This window comes from Rhinopithecus roxellana, chromosome 20 (assembly GCF_007565055.1).
Source record: "Rhinopithecus roxellana isolate Shanxi Qingling chromosome 20, ASM756505v1, whole genome shotgun sequence".
NCBI classification, from domain to species: Eukaryota; Metazoa; Chordata; class Mammalia; order Primates; family Cercopithecidae; genus Rhinopithecus; species Rhinopithecus roxellana.
The window spans coordinates 80,215,111-80,233,988 of record NC_044568.1 but is presented as its reverse complement, the minus strand read 5'-3'; the positions used below and the strand labels follow the sequence as shown (position 1 = coordinate 80,233,988).

Genomic DNA, 18,878 nt, shown 5'->3' with positions numbered 1-18,878 from the left:
GAGGCTCCTTCTGACTTTATGATAGAGTTGTCAGATAAAAAAAAATCAGGGCACTTTCATTCAAACCTACAAAAAGAAAAATTTTTTAAAATTAGAACGCCCAGTTCAATTGGAATTTCAGATAATGAAAAAAAAATTAACGTAAGTAGCTCCCAAATACTGCATGGGACATATTTATACTAAGTCAGTCATTCTTTTTTGTAAAAAATCTGAAATTTCAATTTAACTGGGAGACCTGCATTTTTACTGTTAAATCTAGTAACTCTGCCTTTAGGGAAGGACTGACCCCCAAAGCCTTATGCCCGCCCACGCCTGCCCTAGACAGTCTCCAGTCGCCAGGCGCGCAGGTCGATCCCAGAGGGGCCGCTGGCGCCTCTGCTCCGCCCAGACAGCACTAGCAGCGCCCCGAGCGACCGGGCCCCGCCCCGTCCCGCCCCAGTCCCGCCCCGAGAGCAAAGGGCGCCGCCCGAAGCGGGACAAGTCTGGAGGTTGGCCTGTGTGAAGTCGCGCGGCTTCCACCCACGCAGTGTTCTGAGTGAAGGCCAGAAACTCGCTCGCCATGTCGGCTGCAGAGGCGGGGGGTGTTTTCCACAGAGCCCGGGGCAGGACCCTGGACGCGTTTCCCGCAGGTACTGCCCGCCCCTCACCCAGGGAGGGGACTCTGGGGCTGCGGAACCGTCCGCCGGGGGAACCTTTTGTTCAGGTGTGCTCTCCGCCAGTCGGACACCATTCGGGGCGGCACCCGGGCCTGGGGGCCGCCATAGCTGCATCAAAGCCTGAATTTAGGAATTGCAGGGGCACAGTTGAGAGGCGAGTCCGAGAGAGCGGTCTGGTCCAGGAGCCTCCCTGGCCTTGACCTAACTTCCCCCAAAGAAGGGAAGTAAGAGGAAGGCAGTAAAGCATAGTTAATGACAGCTTGGGCTCTGCAGCGAGACCTGGTTTCCAAGCCCTGCATTAGCATCTTGGCCTCAGCTTCCATATCTGTAAAACGGGAATACTTGTGGGTGTTACTGGATAAGCGCTCGGTGCATGTTAGAGGCCATCGGTTTTATTAAGGTTGTTCACCGTTATGTGTTCTATACGCCATAAGTACAGTTATTTACTATAAGTCGTTCTCCGAAATGGTAACATTGCCCCATCAGAGCAGTAGAGAGGGAGGGCAGTCGAGAGTCGTGGTAAAGTGCTTGGATTTTGGATTTAGATTATCTGCTTGGCCGTAAAAAGGGGTTTGATAATACCTGCTTCATAGGGTTTTTGGAAGCGTAAACAGATCAAAAGTATTTTTGTAACCCGGTGTTGAACGCATGCTAGGTGCTAAGTCAAGTGGGAGGTTTGTTACTGGTTCCTTGATTCCCCTCTGTAGCTTTTTACTGCCTGGAGCCAGATCGCCTTCCAGGCTCTCACCAGCTTTATACCCCCAAGGAAGTCACCCTAAATGCCGTACATGATCTGGCTTGTGTACACTTCCTTCGGGGTTGTCATTCTCTCTCTTGCCCAATTCTGAAACAGGTTTTGTTGTTGCCCTTGTTTGAACTGCATTTAAAAGGGCCAAGGCCGTTCTTTCCCTGAGGGTCTTGGCGCTTGCTGTTTTCTGCTGCTAGCAGCGTTGGTGAGCCTGGCTCTCTCAGCCGTGACACCTCATTTTAAAGTTCATTCATTTCCTCATAGAGACTTTACCTGCTACCTTACGTAAAGTAGGTTTCTCTTGTAATTCTATGCTAAAACCTTATTTATTTATTTATTTATGGCGGAATCTTGCTCTGTCGCCCAGGCTGGAGTGCAGTGGTGATCTTGGCTCACTGCAGCCTCCGCCTCCCAGGTTCAAGCGATTCTCCTGCCTCAGCCTCCCAAGTAGCTGGGACTGTAGGCAAGCACCACCACGCCTGGCTAATTTTGTGTTTTTAGTAGAGACGGGGTTGCTCCATGTTGGTCAGGCTTGTCTCGAACTCCCAACCTCAGGTTATCTGCCCTCCTCAGCCTCCCAAAGTGCTGGGATTACAGGCCTGAGCCACCGCACCTGGCCTGGGACGACTGTATTTTAATGCGACTTGTCTTTTTTGTCCAACATGAAGATTTTGCTCTTTTCTTGCTGGGCAACATTCCATTGGATGATTATATACTTTATACATTCTGTTGATGTATACGCTGAGTATCTTCCCTTTGCCTCTCCAAACCTTTCTCCCTTCCCCAGGGAGTTGCCCCAGGGGATTGCCCTCCATGAACTACATCAGTGGGCTCCTTGCCTTTTGGTTTTCCTTTGGGCTCATCCAGTGGGGAGCCCTGAGAAGAAATAAGAGAGGGAGAGAAGCAAAAGGCAGCTGTATTTATTCTTGCAGTTTACTCTCTGTGAAGTTTCCTGGCTTGGCTGTCTTCCTCTCCACCCCTGAAGGTCAAGGTCGCTCCTTCTCTCAGGACAGCTTTTCTCTTCATTCTCTCTAGTTCTGTATTTGAGTAACCATTTCCTCCTTTGAGGCATGGGAGTGGCAGTGGTTCTGCTTTTCTATCCTTGGGTTGCGACACCCCCGTGTAGGTTTCGTCCATCCAACCCACGCCAAGTAATCCCTTTTTAAGCGCTTTTAAAAATTATCCTAATTTGAGAATGCCAGCTATTTCCTGTAAGGATCCTGACTGATATAATGGCCATTTAGTTGTTTCTGGTTTTTGCCCTTGGTAACAGCGCTGTTATGAACATTCTGTACAAATCTCTTTTTGGACACATAGGAGAGTTACTCTGAGGCATATACCTACGAGCTAAGTTCTGGGTTATAGGATATAATCATCCCCAGCATTACTAGATATGGTCAAACTGCCTTCCAAAGTGGTAGCACCAATTTATACTCCCACCAGCAGTATATGAGAGTTCCCTGTTGCTGTATATGTATATATATTTTTTCTTTCAGTTCAAGAAATACTTGTTGTGGGCTGGCCGCAGTGGCTCATGCCTGTAATCCCAGTACTTTGGGAGGCCAAGGCGGGTGGATCACCTGAGCTCAGGAATTCAAGACCAGCCTGGCCAACATGGCGAAACCGCCTCTCTACTAAAACAAAATTAGCTGGGTGTGATGGCGCATGCCTATAGTCTCAGCTACTTGGGACTTGGGAGGCTATGGCAGGAGAATTGCCTGAGCCCGGGAATCAGAAGTTGCAGTGAACCAAGAACATGCCACTGTACTTCAGCTTGGGCAATAGAGTGAGACTCCATCTCAAAAAAAAAAACACAGTATTTCTTATATCCTATTGCACTCTCCAGTATTGTGTAGAATAGGAAGTTGGGGGCAGGGGAGTGGTTCAAGTTACATGCTCTCAGAGGCTTATAATAATCCAGGTACAAAGCTAGGGCACAAAATATAATGCTTGGCTACTGGTGGGCTCTGAGGACATTCAGGCAGGGCTTCCCTGAGGACATGTTGCTTCATCTGATTGCTAAAAGAGGAGTATGAGTTAACTGGGTCATGAAGGCAGGGAAGACCATTGTGGACCATGGGCAGAGCAAGTGTGAGACTCCTAGGACATGGCAGGATGGGAAAGGGAAGGATGAGGGCTGAAGGAAATCTCTGAGTCTGGAGCAGAAAGATGAGATTGGGGCATGGTGTGGAATGAGGCTGGAGAAGGGGGTGGTGGTAACTAAGAATTTTCATTGTCTCCTAATAGCATCAAGAGGTTTCAAGCTGGATGTGTGAAGAAGCAAGGACATATGATCAGATTTTTATTTTGAAAAGAATGGTCTGGTTACAGCAATGGCAGCAAAAGCATTTCTACTTCAGAGCAACTTGGGGTGCAATCCAGTTGGAAGCTGGAGCTCAAGGATTTGTCTGGAAGCTGCATTTCTGTGGCTCCCTGTTATTTACTTTGTGTTTTTTTGTTTTCGTTTGTTTGTTTTGAGATGGAGTCTCGCTCTGTCACCCAGACTGTAGTGCAGTGATACTATCTTTACTCACTGCAGCCTCCACCTCCCAGGTTCAAACAATTCTCCTGCCTCAGCCTCCCGAGTAGCTAGGATTACAGGCATGTACCACCACGCCCGGCTAATTTTTGCATTTTTAGTAGCGATGGAGTTTCGCCATGTTGGCCAGGCTGGTCTGGAACTCCTGACCTCAAGTGATCCACCCGCCTCAGCCTCCCAAAGTACTGGGATTTACAGGCGTGAGCCACCGCACCTGGCCCCCATTGTTTACTTTGAATGTGTTTATTTGCTGTAGCTGGAGGTACCTATTGGGCACGGGGTGTCTTCCAGTGGAGTTGATGGGAGTGCTGAGGTATAGAAGCTTCCTAGGCCATTGCAGCTGCCAGGGGGCCACCACTGGGACCAAAGGATCAGAGGGCATCTCCCCTGGATAAGAATGGGGGTGCTGGAGAGAGACTTGACGATAAATCTATGAGACACCTACCCTGCTGATAGAAGGAGAGAGTGACCTGGAACTTTTCTTAGCCCCGAGTAAATCTAGAAGTGGGGCCAGCACTTGATCTCCTCTGTGATCCATGCAGTCCCATAGACACACCCAGGATGGGTCATTTAATGGAGGGCCTTTAGGGGCCCAGCCTCAGAGTGTTCTGCTGAGAACCCCAGGCTTGTGGCTTCACATTACTAGGCGCTGAACCCTAACCTACCATCGCTGCTTCCATTGCACTCATTGACAATTTCCCAGGGTCCTGACTCTATGAGCATCACTGGCAACTTGGAGAGGTGCCCTTAGAGGCATCAGAGGTCTCTCCAGACTCCTTGGGAAGCCAGTAGAGTTGCCCCTTGGGCAGACTGAGAAAGTTCAAGAACTGACTTTTCGAGGCTGGGAGTGGTGGCTTGTGCTTGTAATTCTAGCACTTTGGGAGACCGAGGCGGGTGGATTGCTTGAGGCCAGGAGTTTAAGACCAGCCTGGCCAACATGGCGAAACCCCGTCCTACTAAAAATGCAAAAATTAGCCAGGTGTGGTGGCATGCACCTGTAATCCCAGCCACTCAGGAGGCAGGAGAATAGCTTGAACCTGGGAGGTGGAGGTTGCAGTAAGCCAAGATCGCCCGCGGCACTCCAGCCTAGGAGACAGAGTGATGACTGTGTCTCAAAAAAAAAAAAAAAAAAAAAAAAAAAAGCTGGCTTTTCCCCTTCTCTTGCCAAAACATACACCATCAAAGGGGTTTGATTAACTCAAGCAACAGTCCCTAAAATTCACAGCTTTGAACCATCACCTTTGCTGCAGAATTAGCTCATTGAGCGGTTTGTTTTCCAAGTGTAGCCTGCCGATTAAATGAAAGAGCGCTTTGCTTTAAGACGCATTTCCTCCCGCTGGTGATTTACGTAACAGTATTCCCATCAACTCCTTCCAGTAGTGGTGTGTGTGACACTTGGTTTCAGTCATCCGTTCCCTGTTAACATAATCTGCTAGGCTCTGTTGACGGATGTTGATTAAAAAAAATGGTACACGTCTCACCTGAGAAAGCTCACATTCCTAAGGCATGTTCAGATATTGATTTTAATTAGGCAAATTGATAATTAGGTTTTCTTGACACATATCCTAATTAGGACTACTTTCTTCTAGTAAGTAATTGTCTTTTGAGAAGTTTATGGCTTCTGTTTTGAAGAAATCCTAAAAGGGAGAGATATTAAGATAAAATATGCTTTTAAAGTGACTTATATTTAATTATTTTTAGGTCCAAATCTGTTTTTCCGGTTTGATATTTTCCCTTCAGAGAACTGGATGAATGGGTGGTATTCTTAAAAAGAGTATTTTCCCGGACATTTCAAACCTCTGCTGGTGTTCCTAAGAAGCTGGTGAAATTTGCTATATCCTGAATCTCTCCTTGTACTCTCTGAAAAACTTCTCCCATGGCAGAGAATAAATAGAATCTCAGTAAAAAAAATAACTCACTCCGTCTCTTGCAGGTCTCACCTAAGAACTTTTCTAGAAATAGTAGACCTGGAAAGGTATCTCCAAGTTTGAACTTGAAGGTATCTCCAAGAGTTGAAAATATTGTGGTTTTAAAAATTCTAACAGGATGATGATGATGATGAAATAAATGCTTTCAATTGTGCCATACATTTAGGCCAAACTAGTTATCTCTTATTTGAGATATGTTTGAAAGTCTTATTTGAGGGTTTCTATGACTAAATTGGGCTTATGATTACTTTCTCAACTCTTCGTTATAATCATCAATCAAGAGATAGAGTGACCAGGACACATATGTAAAAAGTTCACACTATAACATTTCCAGAAAGCACAATTAATTTTATTTTTGAATGTCGGGGTTTTTCCTGATTTTAAAAAATTTATTTATTTATTTATTATATTTTATATCTTTTGAGGTGGTCTTGGTCTGTCACCCAGACTGGAGTACAGTGATGTGATCATGGCTCACTGCAGCCTCAATCTGTGGTGCTTAAGTGATCCTTTCACCTCAGCCTCCTGAGTAGCTGAGACTACAGGCATGTACCACCATGCCTGGCTAATTTTTTAATTTTTTTTAGAGACAAGGTCTTACTATGTTGCCCAGGCTGGTCTTGAACTCCTGAACTCAAGCCATCCTCCCACCTCAGCCTCCCAAACTGTTAGGACAAGCTTGTTCAACCCATCGTCCGCTCGCCACATGTGGCCCAGGATGGCTTTGAATGTGTTCCGGAACGAATTCCTAAACTGTCTTAAAAGTTGAGATTTTTTTGGGATTTTTTTTTTTTTTTAAGCTCATCAGCTGTCATTAATGTTAGTGTATTTCATGTGTGGCCCAAGACAGTTCTTCCATTGTGGCCCAGGAAAACCAAAAGATTGGACATCCCTGTGCTAGGATTACAGGTGTGAGCCACTGTGCCTGGCCTGCTTTAAAAATTTTTTTGGAGGCAAGGTCTTGCTCTGTCACCTATGCTGGAGTGCAGTGGCGTGATCTCTGCCCACTGCAGCCTCCCCCTCCCTGAGCTCAAGCTATCCTCAATTCTCCCACCTCCGCCTCCTGAGTCGCTAGGACCACAGAAGGTGCTACCATGCCTGGCTGATTTTTGTATTTTTTGTGGAGACAGTTTCGCCATGTCACTCAGGTTAGTCTTGAATTCTTGAACTCGAGCAGTCCTCCTGCCTCAGCCTCCAAAAGTGCTGGGATTACAGGCATGAGCCACCGTACCCGGCCTAAATTTTTAAATAACTTTCTTGAGGTATAATTTATATGCCATAACATTCATTTTAAGTTTACAACTCAAGGGATATTAGTAACTTTAGAGTGGTGCAGTCACAATCTAACTAACTAGCACATGTCTACCTTCCCAAAAAAGAAGTGTTATACCCGCTTGCAGGCCTCTTCATGTTGCCACCCCCAGCACAGGCAACTACTAATTTACCGCCATAGATTTGCCTTTTCTGGACATTTCATGTAAGTGGAATAATATATGGTCTTTTGTGACTGGCCTCTTGGTGTTAGCATAAGGTTTCTGAGGCTCACTCATTTTGTAGCTTGAACCAGTACTTTGTTCCTTTTTACTAAATGATATTCCATTGTATGGATAACCCATTTTGTTTATCCAACCACCTATTGATAAACATTTGGACTTTTTTTTTTTTTTTTTTGGACACTGATGGACATTTCACCCATCTGGGCACCTCTTGTCTGTTGGGAATAAAGGTGCTATGAACAGTCACAGACACATCTTCTTAAAGATACTTGTTCTCATATCTTTTGGGTAGATACCTGGGGTTGGAATTGCTGAGTCATACGGTAATTATGTTTAATATTTTGAGGAACCACCAAACTATTTTCCAAAGCAAATGCGCCATTTTACATTCCCACCAGCAGTGTATATGGGTTCCAGTTTCTCCATGTCCTTGCCAGCATTTCTTATTGCTGGTCTTTTTTATTATAACCATCCAAATGGTTGTGAAGTAGTATCTCATTGTGAGGTGTTTTTTTTTTTTTTTTGAGACAGGGTCTCACTCTGTCACCCAGGCTGGAGTTCAGTGGCGTGATCTCAGCTCCCTGCAACCTCTGCCTCCCGGATTCAAGCGATTCTTCTGCCTCAGACTCCCAAGTAGCTGGGATTTCAGGTGTGCACCACCACACCTGGCTAATTTGTGTATTTTTTATTAGAGACGGGGTTTTACCATGTTGACCAGGCTGGTCTGGAATTCCTGACCTCAGGTAATCCACTTGCCTCAGCCTCCCAAAATGCTGGGATTACAGGCATGAGCCACCATGCCTGGCCCCTTGTGTGTTTCTTCCTGTGACTTTGCTGTCTTTTTCTACCTGTAGACTATAAATTCTTGAGGAGCGAGAAGCCCAGACCTAGGATGGTGTCTGGCAGTAGTGGACATTCAGTGGCTTTTTTTTTTTTTTTTTAAGGCAGAGTCTTGCTCTGTCGCCCAGGCTGGAGTGCAGTGGCATGATCTCAGCTCACAGCAACCTCTGCTTTCTGGGTTCAAGTGAGTCTCCCGCCTCAGCCTTCCGAGTAGCTGGGACTACAGGTGCATGCCACTGCACCTAGCTAATTTTTGTATTTTTGGTAGAGACGGGATTTTACCATGTTGGCCAGGCTGGTCTTGAACTCCTGACCTCAAGTGAACTGCCTGCCTTGGCCTCTTGAAGTGCTGAGATTACAGACCTAAGCCACCACACTTGGCCTCAGTGACCATTTAATATTGAGTAAATGAGTGAGTATGAATGAATACACTCATCTGGGTCACCTGTGTGTATCTGTCCAACCCACTGCTGTCAGGCACCATGGAGTCTCCGGACTAAACAAAGCTGAGACCAAGGTATTGATCAAACCAATACAAGTTGTTGGCTGGGTGCGGTGGCTCACGCCTGTAATCCCGGCACTTTGGGAGGCCGAGGCGAGTGGATTACTTGAGGTCAGGAGTTTGAGACCAGCCTGGCCAAAATGGTGAAACCCCATCTTTACTAAAAATACAAAAATTAGCTGGGCATGGTGGCTGGCACCTGTAATCCCAGCTACTCTGGAGGCTGAGGCAGGAGAACTGCATGAGCCTGTGAGACGGAGGTTGCAGTCAGCGAAGATCATGGCACTGCACTCCAGTCTGGGCCACAGAGCAAGACTCCATCTCCAAAAAAAAGAAAAATAAAGAGGTTGCATGACTATGCCAGGTGGCTGTGCACCATGTACACTACTCCATGGCATCTAGAGGCAGAGGTTTTGCCTACCAGGTGGGTGCCCTCGCATGGAGCACATCTGCCCAGAGGAATTGTTACTTTCTCTTTGCATCTGGGGCTTCTGTTAGCCTGGCCTTGTGCCTACACAGCTGCTTCTGCCCAGAAAACGTGCCTCCTACCAGTTCTCCCCAGAGTGCTGCCTGGGACAGCAGCTGCCTGCTGTCTTGTTAGGGAAATGGGGGAAAAAATAGCAGCAAATATCCACCAAAAACAGGCAAACCCCAAGTGGAGTTCTGCTCTTGAAAAGTAAGAGAGGTTCTGGAAATGTCTTTTCCCCTCTTTAACTGTCATCTCAAATGGCATTGGCCAAAGCCAGTGATGCCGAAAGCTGCCTGGCCACAAAGTCCCAGCCCATCTGCTTTCTTAGTTCTCTGAAGAGTTGCAGATAAAGATTTTGGCAGGACGGGCAGTGTGGCAGCCAAGCCATGACTCAGAAGCTTTTGTGTGTCTCAGAAACTACCTTTTGAATGCATTTAGGCCAATAAAAGAGAGGTTGGGTACCTTTGTACAGGTTGAGCATCCCTAATGCAAAATGCCCTAAGATCCGAAACTTTTTGAGCACTGACTTGATGATCAAAGGTCATGCTGAAAAGCATTTTGAATTTCAGATTTTACAGATTAGGAATGCTATACCAGTTTGCATATGCAAATGTTCCAAAATCTGAAAAAATCTGGAATGTGAAACTCTTCTGGTCCCAAGCATTTTGAATAAGAAATATGCAACCTGTACTTAGGACAAGTCATTTGGAGACTCTGAGGATACTGCTGTCACAATTAATTATTTTGGGGGTTGGGGGAGGGATAGGGTCCTGAGGGACACTATTTTTTTTTTGTTTAACAACTCTTAGCATACCCTACAGTTCACCATGTTAATTGTTAATTAAATAATATTTACTACTTTGGGCTTCTTTCTGATTTAACAGTCTAAACGTGTACAATTCAGTGACTTTTAGTATATTCACAGAGGTGTACAACCATCACCACAATCAATTTTAGAACATTTTCCTGAATCCAAGAAGAAACCCTGCACCCCTGTGCTAAAAGTGCCCCCAAAGTCCCTCAACCCCTAAAGAGCCACTAATGAAGGAACTCTTAAAATGCTGCATACCATTCTGGCAGCTTCACAGTAGGGACATTAAGATTGTTAAGTCAGAAGGAGTCTCAAAGTGGTAAATATTGTTTAGCTACTCTTTGGTGTTTTTTTTTTTTTTTTCCTTTACCACTAAAATAAGATTAGTCCCAAGAGCGGTTGAAGGGTATTGCTGGAGACATTTAGATTGTGATTCACTATGCAGATTGCTGTTGTGAGAAACTGCAAAAATTGCATTTTGTTGCCATTTGCTCTTTAGCCAGAAAGCCTCCAGACGGCTGTGAATCTACCCATCTTTGCTGCTTTATAACCATAGCAATATCCACAGTATACAAAGGAAAAGATGTTGAGACCATAGCATGTAAATATATATGTGTCTCTCATCAGATGTTTGCTCAGCCCCACCATGTGCCGGGGGAACCAAGAGATGGGTGAGTCTTTAAAAAGTCTGTCTCTGCTAAGGTAAGGGTAGGGGTTACTATGAGTGGTAGTCATGGTATGAGTAACTCACTTTTGACCACTTGCTCTTTGTCTAGTCCAAATGCTTTACATGTTTTAAGTCATTAATTCTTCCCAACAACCCTTTCGAGGTAGGTGCTGTTATTCCTACTTTGCAGATAAGGAGACTGAGGCCCAGAGAGGTTCAGGAACTTGCATCATGTCACGTAGCTGGTAAAGGGTAGAAATGGGATTTGAACTTGGGCACTCAAGCCTCAGTCTGGGGTCCACTGGAACTCGGTTAAGAGTTTCGGGAGATAGAGGCCCAAAGTCAGTCGTCAGCATGGTCTGTCCCCTGCCTCCTGCTCCAGCCTTCTGGTCACTCAGGGTCTGGGTACTTGCAGTGCCCCCTGCCTGGAGCGCGTCCCCACAGCCCCACCCACTGGCCATTCTGTCTTGCAATCAGCCTGATTACCCTGTAGTTGTAAAGAGCGAAGTGTGTAATTGAGTTGTGTAACTGACTTAGTTATTTGCTTGTTTGTTGTGCATCTCCCCCGCTATCGTGTAAGGTTTTAAGGAACAGGATCCATCAGCATTGCTCACTGTTGAATGTCCAGCCACTGACAGCCAGTGTCATAGAGCACGTGCTCAGAACATACCTGCTTAAGTGAGTGAAGGAGGCCAAGCTGCATCTGCCTACAGGGCAGGGAGCATTTGAGCTGGCAGGGAAGGGTAGAAGGGATTTCAGCAGGAAGAGTTGGTAGAAAGGAGAGCATATCCCGGAAAGAGGAGGGGAAGTGTATTAATCCGTTCTCACTGCTAATAAAGACAGAACCAAGACTGGGTAATTTATAAAGGAAAGAGGTTTAATGGACTCACACTTCACATTGCTGGGGAGGCCTCACAATCATGGCGGAAGACAAAGGAAGAACAAAGGGACATCTTCCATGGTGGCAGACAAAAGAGCATGTGCAGGGGAACTGGCCGTTATAAAACCATCAGATCTCATGAGACTTCTTCACTATCATGACAACAGCGTGGGAAAGACCAGCCCCCATGATTCAGTTACCTCCCACTGGGTGCTTCTCATGACATGTGGAAATTATGGGAGCTACAGTTCAAGATGAGATTTGGGTGGGGACAAACCATATCAGGAATTATGGGGTGTGTTGGAGAAGCAGATAGTGGTCTATCTGGGGGGAATCCTGTGGTATGTCTTAAGCAGGGTTTCTCAACCCCCCAGCATCGTTGACATTTATGGGCTGGATTTTGCGGTGAGTTCCTGTCCTGTGGGTCATGAAATGTTTAGCAGCATCTCTAGCCTTTATCCACTGGATTCCAGCAGCACCACCCACTTCCCAGTGTGGTACCCCAAAATGTCTGTGGACATTGTCACGTGTCAAAATCATCCCTGGTCTGATGGGACTACAGCCACTGGTCCATTAGGACCAGTGAGATATGGCTGGAAGAGGCCAGGTGCAGCGGTTCAGGCCGGTAATCCCAGCACTTTGGGAGGCTGAGGCAGGTGGATCACTTGAAGTCAGGAGTTTGAGACCAGTGTGGCCAAGATGGTGAAACTCATCTCTACTAAAAATAAAAAACATTAGCCGAGTGTGGTGGCACACTCCTGTAATCTCAGTTGCTCGAGAGGCTGAGGCAGGAGAATTGCTTGAACCTGGCGGGCAGAGGTTGCAGTGAGCCAAGATCGTGCCACTGCACTCCAGTCTGGACGACAGATCAAGACAACATCTCAAAAAACAAAGATACAGCTGGAAGAACTTTGGGCCCCTTTTAGGCCCAAGTGCTAGAATGAGTGGGAATCCGTTGATGTCTTCATCTTTTTCTTCACCAAATATTGACTGTTGCCTGCCACATGCCAGACTGAATAATACAAGCTGCTGATACGCTAGAAAGGGAATGTAAACGTGGGCCTGCCCTGGAGCTTTCAGGATGGTGGCCCTGTAGCCAGGAATTTGATGATCTGGTTAAGGGGTTGGGAAGAGACATAATGACAGCAACTGCCTGAGATGAACTGGAGTGGGGAGAGCTGCAGGGAGCCATCCTGGCAGCCTCCTTCTCCCAGGTGGGAATCATGAAAACCTGGCCCAAGAGTAGTTGGTGGTGGGAACGGGAAGGTGGGGCTGTTGCAGGGATGTTGTAGACGTGGAATGATGCAACTTGGCTGGCTACATGCAGAGGATGACACACGATCTTAAGATCTGTAGATTGGGGGACTAGGGATGATGGTGGCAAAATTAGCGAGATCTAGGGAGGGAGCCAGTCTTAAAGAAAGACGTGCAGCCATAGAAAAGAATGAGCTCATGTCCTTTGCAGGGACATGGATGAAGCTGGGAGCCATCATTTTCAGCAAACGTAGGAACAGAAAACCAAACGCAGCATGTTCTCTCTCGTAAGCGGGAGTTGAACAATGAGAACACATGGACAAGGGAGGGGAACATCACACATGGGGGCCTGTCGGGGAATTCGGGGCAAGGGGAGGGAGAGCATTAGAACAAACACCTAATGCATGCGGGGCTGAAATCCTAGAGGACGGGTTGATAGGGGCAGCAGACCACAATAGCACATGTATGCCTATGTAATAAACTGCATGTACTGCACATGCATCCCAGAATTTAAAGTACAATTAAAAAAAAAGAAAGAAAGGTGATGGATTTGCCTGTGGAAGTGTTGAATTTAAGATCCTGATGGGACAAGCTGGGAGCTTGGACGTGTCCAGAAAAACAAACATACTATGTTCTACTCCTTTTTTTTTTTTTTTTTTTTTGAGACAGAGTCTTGCTCTGTCACCAGGCTAGAGTGCAGTGGCGCAATTTTGGCTCACTGCTGCCTCTGCCTCCCAGGTTCAAGCAATTCTCCTGCCCCAGCTGCCAGAGTAGCTGTGAGTACAGGTGTGCGCCACCATGCCTGGCTAATTTTTATATTTTTAGTAGAGATGGGGTTTCACTGTGTTGGCCAGGATGGTCTTGATCTCTTGACCTCATGATCCACCCCCTCAGCCTCCCAAAGTGCTGGGATTACAGGCGTGAGCCACTGCGCTCAGCCAATATGACTTTTGTTACAAAAATCAAGTTAAGAAAGCTATTTATCATTGTGTTCTACCTTGAGTTATTTGAGGTTGCATACAAGTAATAGGTTTAGCACATCATGAGAGCACAAATTATAATGTAAGGTATTACTTAATAATGTGGCTGCCCTCCGGGCCTTTTCCTAGTTGGGTGATGAAAGCGGTGATTCATTTGCTTTTGGGGGCGCATTTATTATAGTTAGTCATTGATCAACTGGTAATAGTGAAAGAATCAATAAAATTTCTAATTCTTGGTATATATTAAAAAGTCAGCTTTCATTAACATTGACAAATATGCCTAAAAGGGATAATAAAAATGGGAGAGGAAATATATTAGCAGAGACAAATCCAAGAAAACATTTAGTTTGTGATTTTAAAAGTTCAATGGTAAAGAGCAATTGCAATTTGAATATCTGTCTTTCAGGCAGGATATTGGCACGTAAACAGAGGCTCATAGGAAAGATTAATGGTAAAACATTGTGTGAAAATTCTTCCAGGTTTTTAAGATTCTTCTCTGAATGCAGTTGCTTTGCACCTGATAATGTTTAAAGAAAACCTACAGGCCTTTCTGTCCTTAGTTTGATATTACCCAAAATTCACTGTATATTTATCCCTCAGTTTTGAAATACGGTTTCTGTGACAGTGTTTTGTAAGTTAGCTGAAATGTGGAAGTGGCCAGATCTTGTTATTCTCTGTACAACAGATGAATCTGATTTCTAAGGTCAATTTTTCATTTAAAAGTATTTCAAAGTTAATTTTACAATTCGATTTAGAAAATTATGGCAACTCAGGCTGGATGCGGTGTCTCATGGCTGTAATCCTAGCACCTTGGGAGGCTGAGGTGGGCTGATCACTCGAGCTCAGGAGTTCTAGAGCAGCCTAGGCAACATGGCAAAACCCCGTCTCTACCAAAAATACACAAAATTAACCGGGCATGGTGGCGTGCACCTGTGGTCCCAGCTACTTGAGAGGCTGACATGGGAGGATCGCTTGAGCCCGGGAAGTGAAAATTGCAGTGAATCAAGGTCATGCCACTGCACTCCAACCTGGGTGACAGAGTGAGAGCCCATTAAAAAAAAAATTATGGTAACTCATTAGCTTATCATTATTTTTTTTTCCTGGCTTGTTTGGCTAGACGTAGGCATTCCTGGCTTATATATGTCTTCTCTATAGTAATTTCACCTGTCCTGAAATGTGGGCGAGTGATGTCTGTGGCAGAATATGCAAAGGTGGGCCTGGTTTGCCCCTCAGCCTTTGTAGATCTCAGTCCATGTATTTTCCTTTGCTGGGTCTCCTCTTCCTCACCTCAAGCAGAATGGAAAGATTACCATAGATAAGGGCTTGTCATTGCAGATGCCACAGCAGCCAGGTGGTAAATTGGGCCAGGTGGGGACTGTGGCAAATTTGAGAGCAGAAACCCCATGTAAAGGCACAACCACTGTACAGACCCAGAGAGTCACTAGCACACTTCATTTGGGTCTGATGTGGCCAAATTTTCCAGGAGAATCCAGAAAGCCAGGTATATATATATATGAAACTCATGAATTAAAAAGGCTGGCAACAAATTCAGAAATTTACAAATGCTGTTTGGGCCCCACAGCACACATCTGCTAGCCAGACCTCATCCACAGATGTCAAGTTTGTAATCTCTGGAAGAGATCACCACTGAGCACTCACAGAAGACAGATGTCTCGGCCCCAGCCTGTGCCTCAAATCAACCCTGCACTGTTGGCAGGGACCCTGAACATCATGGCCGACCAGGACAAAGCTCTGGGTCTTGCCATTGTTGTCTTTGTGTACAGTTAGCCCATTTATCAAGACGTTCCATTTGAAGGAAGCTTTTTGGAGAGAAAATGTCAGTATTGAGGTAGATAACTTGGGGGCAGCCCAGAGCATGTTCTGTCTTCTTTGTGGCTGTCTCCACTCCAGGCCACCCAGCCCAGCAGCACTGAGGTTCTGAATAACTTGGGTAGAAGTTGCTGGGTCTTTATTGTGTGAACTTGAACTTGAAGCATGCCTAAGCCCCATCTCCCTTCCCCCTCACTACCCAGACCTCAGCATCTCTCCCTTGGTTTAATGAAAGGCTGGTTAAAGTAACTCTGAGAGTCCCTCCAGCACTAACAGTTTCTAGTACTTAGGTGGGAAAAGGCGGGCTTCTGTGAGTTAAGCCTTCTGATCTCACCAGGATGAGCTACAATAAATGGCCTTATTGAGTGCAGTGCTGGAAGGTCAGGTGCAAATGTGACATTAACTGAGATAAGTATGTGAGGCTAGCTCTTAGGTTTATATTACCATCCATGGCTGACTCTCAGCTGAGCCCAGTGATCTCACCTCCAGGTGTTCATGCTCTGTGTGATCCCCTGCACTTAAGGTGGGCTGCCCTAGTGACTTGATTGTCATGAGCACAGCACAGCAAAAGTGATGGATGTTACTTCCATCGTGATGGTATATAAGATTGTAACTTCCATTTGCTAGCAGACCCTCTGCCTTGTGTGGTTTGATGAGGCAGGTCTCCATGTTGCAAGCTGCCGTATTGGAGAGGCCCATATGGCAAGGAACTGAGGGCAGCCTCCAGTCAGCAGCCAGTGAGGAACTGAAGCCATCAGTCCTACCACCTACAAGGAGCTGAATCCTGCTAACCACTATGTAAGTAAGCTTGGAAATAGATCCTTCCCCATGTGAGTCTTCAGATGAGACCTCAACATTGACCAGCACTTCTGTTGCAGCTTGTGAGAGACCTTGCAGAGGACTAGCTAAACCATGCCAGACTCCCACAGAGGCTATGAAATAATAAATGTGGGTTGTTTGAAGCTGATACATTTGTGGTAGTTTGTTACACAGCAGTAGACAGCTAAATTACCTTCTCTATGAATCTGTTAAAAAATTAACGTTGAAAAAGTTAAATTCACTGGTTGGGTGCGGTGGCTCACGCCTGTAATCCCAGCACTTTGGGAGTCTGAGACGGGTGGATCATGAGGTCAGGAGTTCAAAACCAGCCTGGCCAACATAGTGAAACCCCATCTCTACTAAAAATACAAAAATTAGCCAGGCGTGGTGGCAGGTGCCTATAGTCCCAGCTACTCAGGAGGCTGAGGTGAGAGAATCGCTTGGACTGGGAGGTGGAGGTTGCAGTGAGCTGAGACCACGCCACTACACTGCAGTCTGAATGACAGAGTGAGACTCCATCTCAGAAAAAAAAGAAAGAAAGAAAAAATTCATTCTGTACATTCTTATTCATAACATATAGATGTTTTAATTAAATAAATGTATGTTTTTACCATGTGTTAACACTAAATACCTTATAGGCATTATCCAGAGCTTTGTGTAAGTTGCTTCTAAAGTTTATGGTCTTGTTTGATACCATCTGGGTCAGAAATGAGATCTTAACACTTTTTTCTTTTATTCCTTCCATACATATTTAAGTTTGTCTCAGAATTTGACCTTGGTCTTAATCATAGTCATCAGTTAGGACCCCTGACTGGGTTATTTTTTTAAGTCAGTTTTGAAAGAAAAATACAGACTTCTTCGATGTGCACTGGAAAACGTGTGTGTATGTGTGCGTATGTGTGTATGTGTGTGTGTGTGTGCACGTGTGTGTACACATGCATGTGTGCTATATACTCATACTTGCTAATGGGTGCTTTTTCCATGAAGTCATGTAAAAATAAATTAGAACTTACTAATTAGTAATGAATTCCCTGATTAACTTCTTATTTTTGAGATGGAGTCTCTCTTTGTCACCCAGACTGGAATGTAGTGGCACGATCTTGGCTCACTGCAACCTCCGCCCCCCGGTTCAAGCGATTCTCCTGCCTCAGCCTCCCGAGTAGCTGGGACTACAGGCACACACCACCATGCCCAGCTAATTTTTGTATTTTTAGTAGAGACGGGATTTCACCATGTTGGCCAGGATGGTCTTATCTCTTGACCTCCTGATCCACCCACCTCGGCCTCCCAAAGTGCTGGGATTACAGGTGTGAGCCACCACGCCCTGCCCAACTTCTTACTTTTCAAAGAATCTTGACGCTTAGTTTTGCAAGGCTATATAAACGGTGATGACTAGATAGTAATGAATAATACAGAGAAATATTTAGGGCCAAATCCATGACCTGTACATAGGCGGAGACCTAACAATGACCAGGGAAGTATGCAAAACCAAACCAAAACAAAATAAAAAATATACCACCACTAACAACCTGAACAAAACCCCTCTGAAGTGTTACTTTAGTTTAAGGAAACGATAGTCATTGTGCTTCTATTTCTCATCCAACGCATGTAAGTTACAGGCCACTCGAGTTCCTTGGTTAGTTGTAGACTGGTGCTTACCACATTTGGATGTGCACATAGATCACCCGGGGGTTCAGTGTAAAATGCACATCCCGACCCAGTGGATCTGGGGCCAGAGATTCTGCATTTTGAACGTGCTCCCAGGCAACGCCAATGTCACAGCTGGATGAGTAAGGCTGTGGCCCAGCCCTGCCATTTCTGTGCCATGAACAACCTGCTGGTTTCTGCTGTCAGGTAACCCTCACCTTGTCCCTCTTCATCAGCCTCGTTGCCAGGCAGTTCTGCTCCTTAATTAGTATTGTCAGGCTTGTACCTTTTGACTGGGCAGTCTCATGTTTAAGCTTTTTTGCTAGGAAAGGTAGGGGGAAAAAACTGGACCCCTGAGTGTCTTCCCCCCCCCCCCCCAGTAATGACAAATACTGTCATACTTTATAGACACTGACTTTACAAATCCTGTCATGCTTTAGGAGTGGACCTCAGTTTATCCCTACTTCCATGGCTCAAGCTGCTAAAAGAGTGCTTCCAGAGGGTTTCCAGAAAAGCTGGACTGTGCCTGGGGACCGTACCCTGCGGGGGTAATTCTAGGCTTTGGTGAAATAATTTTAATGCAAGTATTGTTAAGAAGTCACTTTCATCTGAGTGTGGTGGCTCATCCCTATAATCCCTGCACTTTGGGAGGCCAAGGCCAAGGTGGGCAGATCATTTGAGGCCAGGAGCTTGAGACTAGCCTGGCCAACGTGGCAAAACCCCGTCTCTACTAAAACTACAAAAATTAGTCGGGTGTGGTGGTGTATGCCTGTAATCGCAGCTACTCAGGAGGCTGAGGCACGAGAATCGCT

The 18,878-nt window shown here is 45.8% G+C and overlaps 1 protein-coding gene across 3 annotated transcripts in view; it reads left to right on the top strand.

The window, feature by feature from the left end:
* The first annotated feature begins 318 nt into the window (after positions 1–318).
* The window catches only part of CPPED1 (calcineurin like phosphoesterase domain containing 1), a 138,784-nt gene continuing 120,224 nt past the window's right edge, over positions 319–18,878 (top strand). For 2 of the 3 annotated variants that reach the window (XM_010358682.2, XM_030924950.1), the window contains exon 1: positions 319–629. In XM_010358682.2, coding sequence (XP_010356984.1) covers positions 560–629 — 70 coding nt within the window. In that variant the 5' untranslated portion in view covers positions 319–559. Of the gene's footprint in view, positions 630–16,307; positions 16,399–18,878 lie in introns of those variants that run through there. The other variant, XM_030924949.1, reaches the window with a different exon arrangement.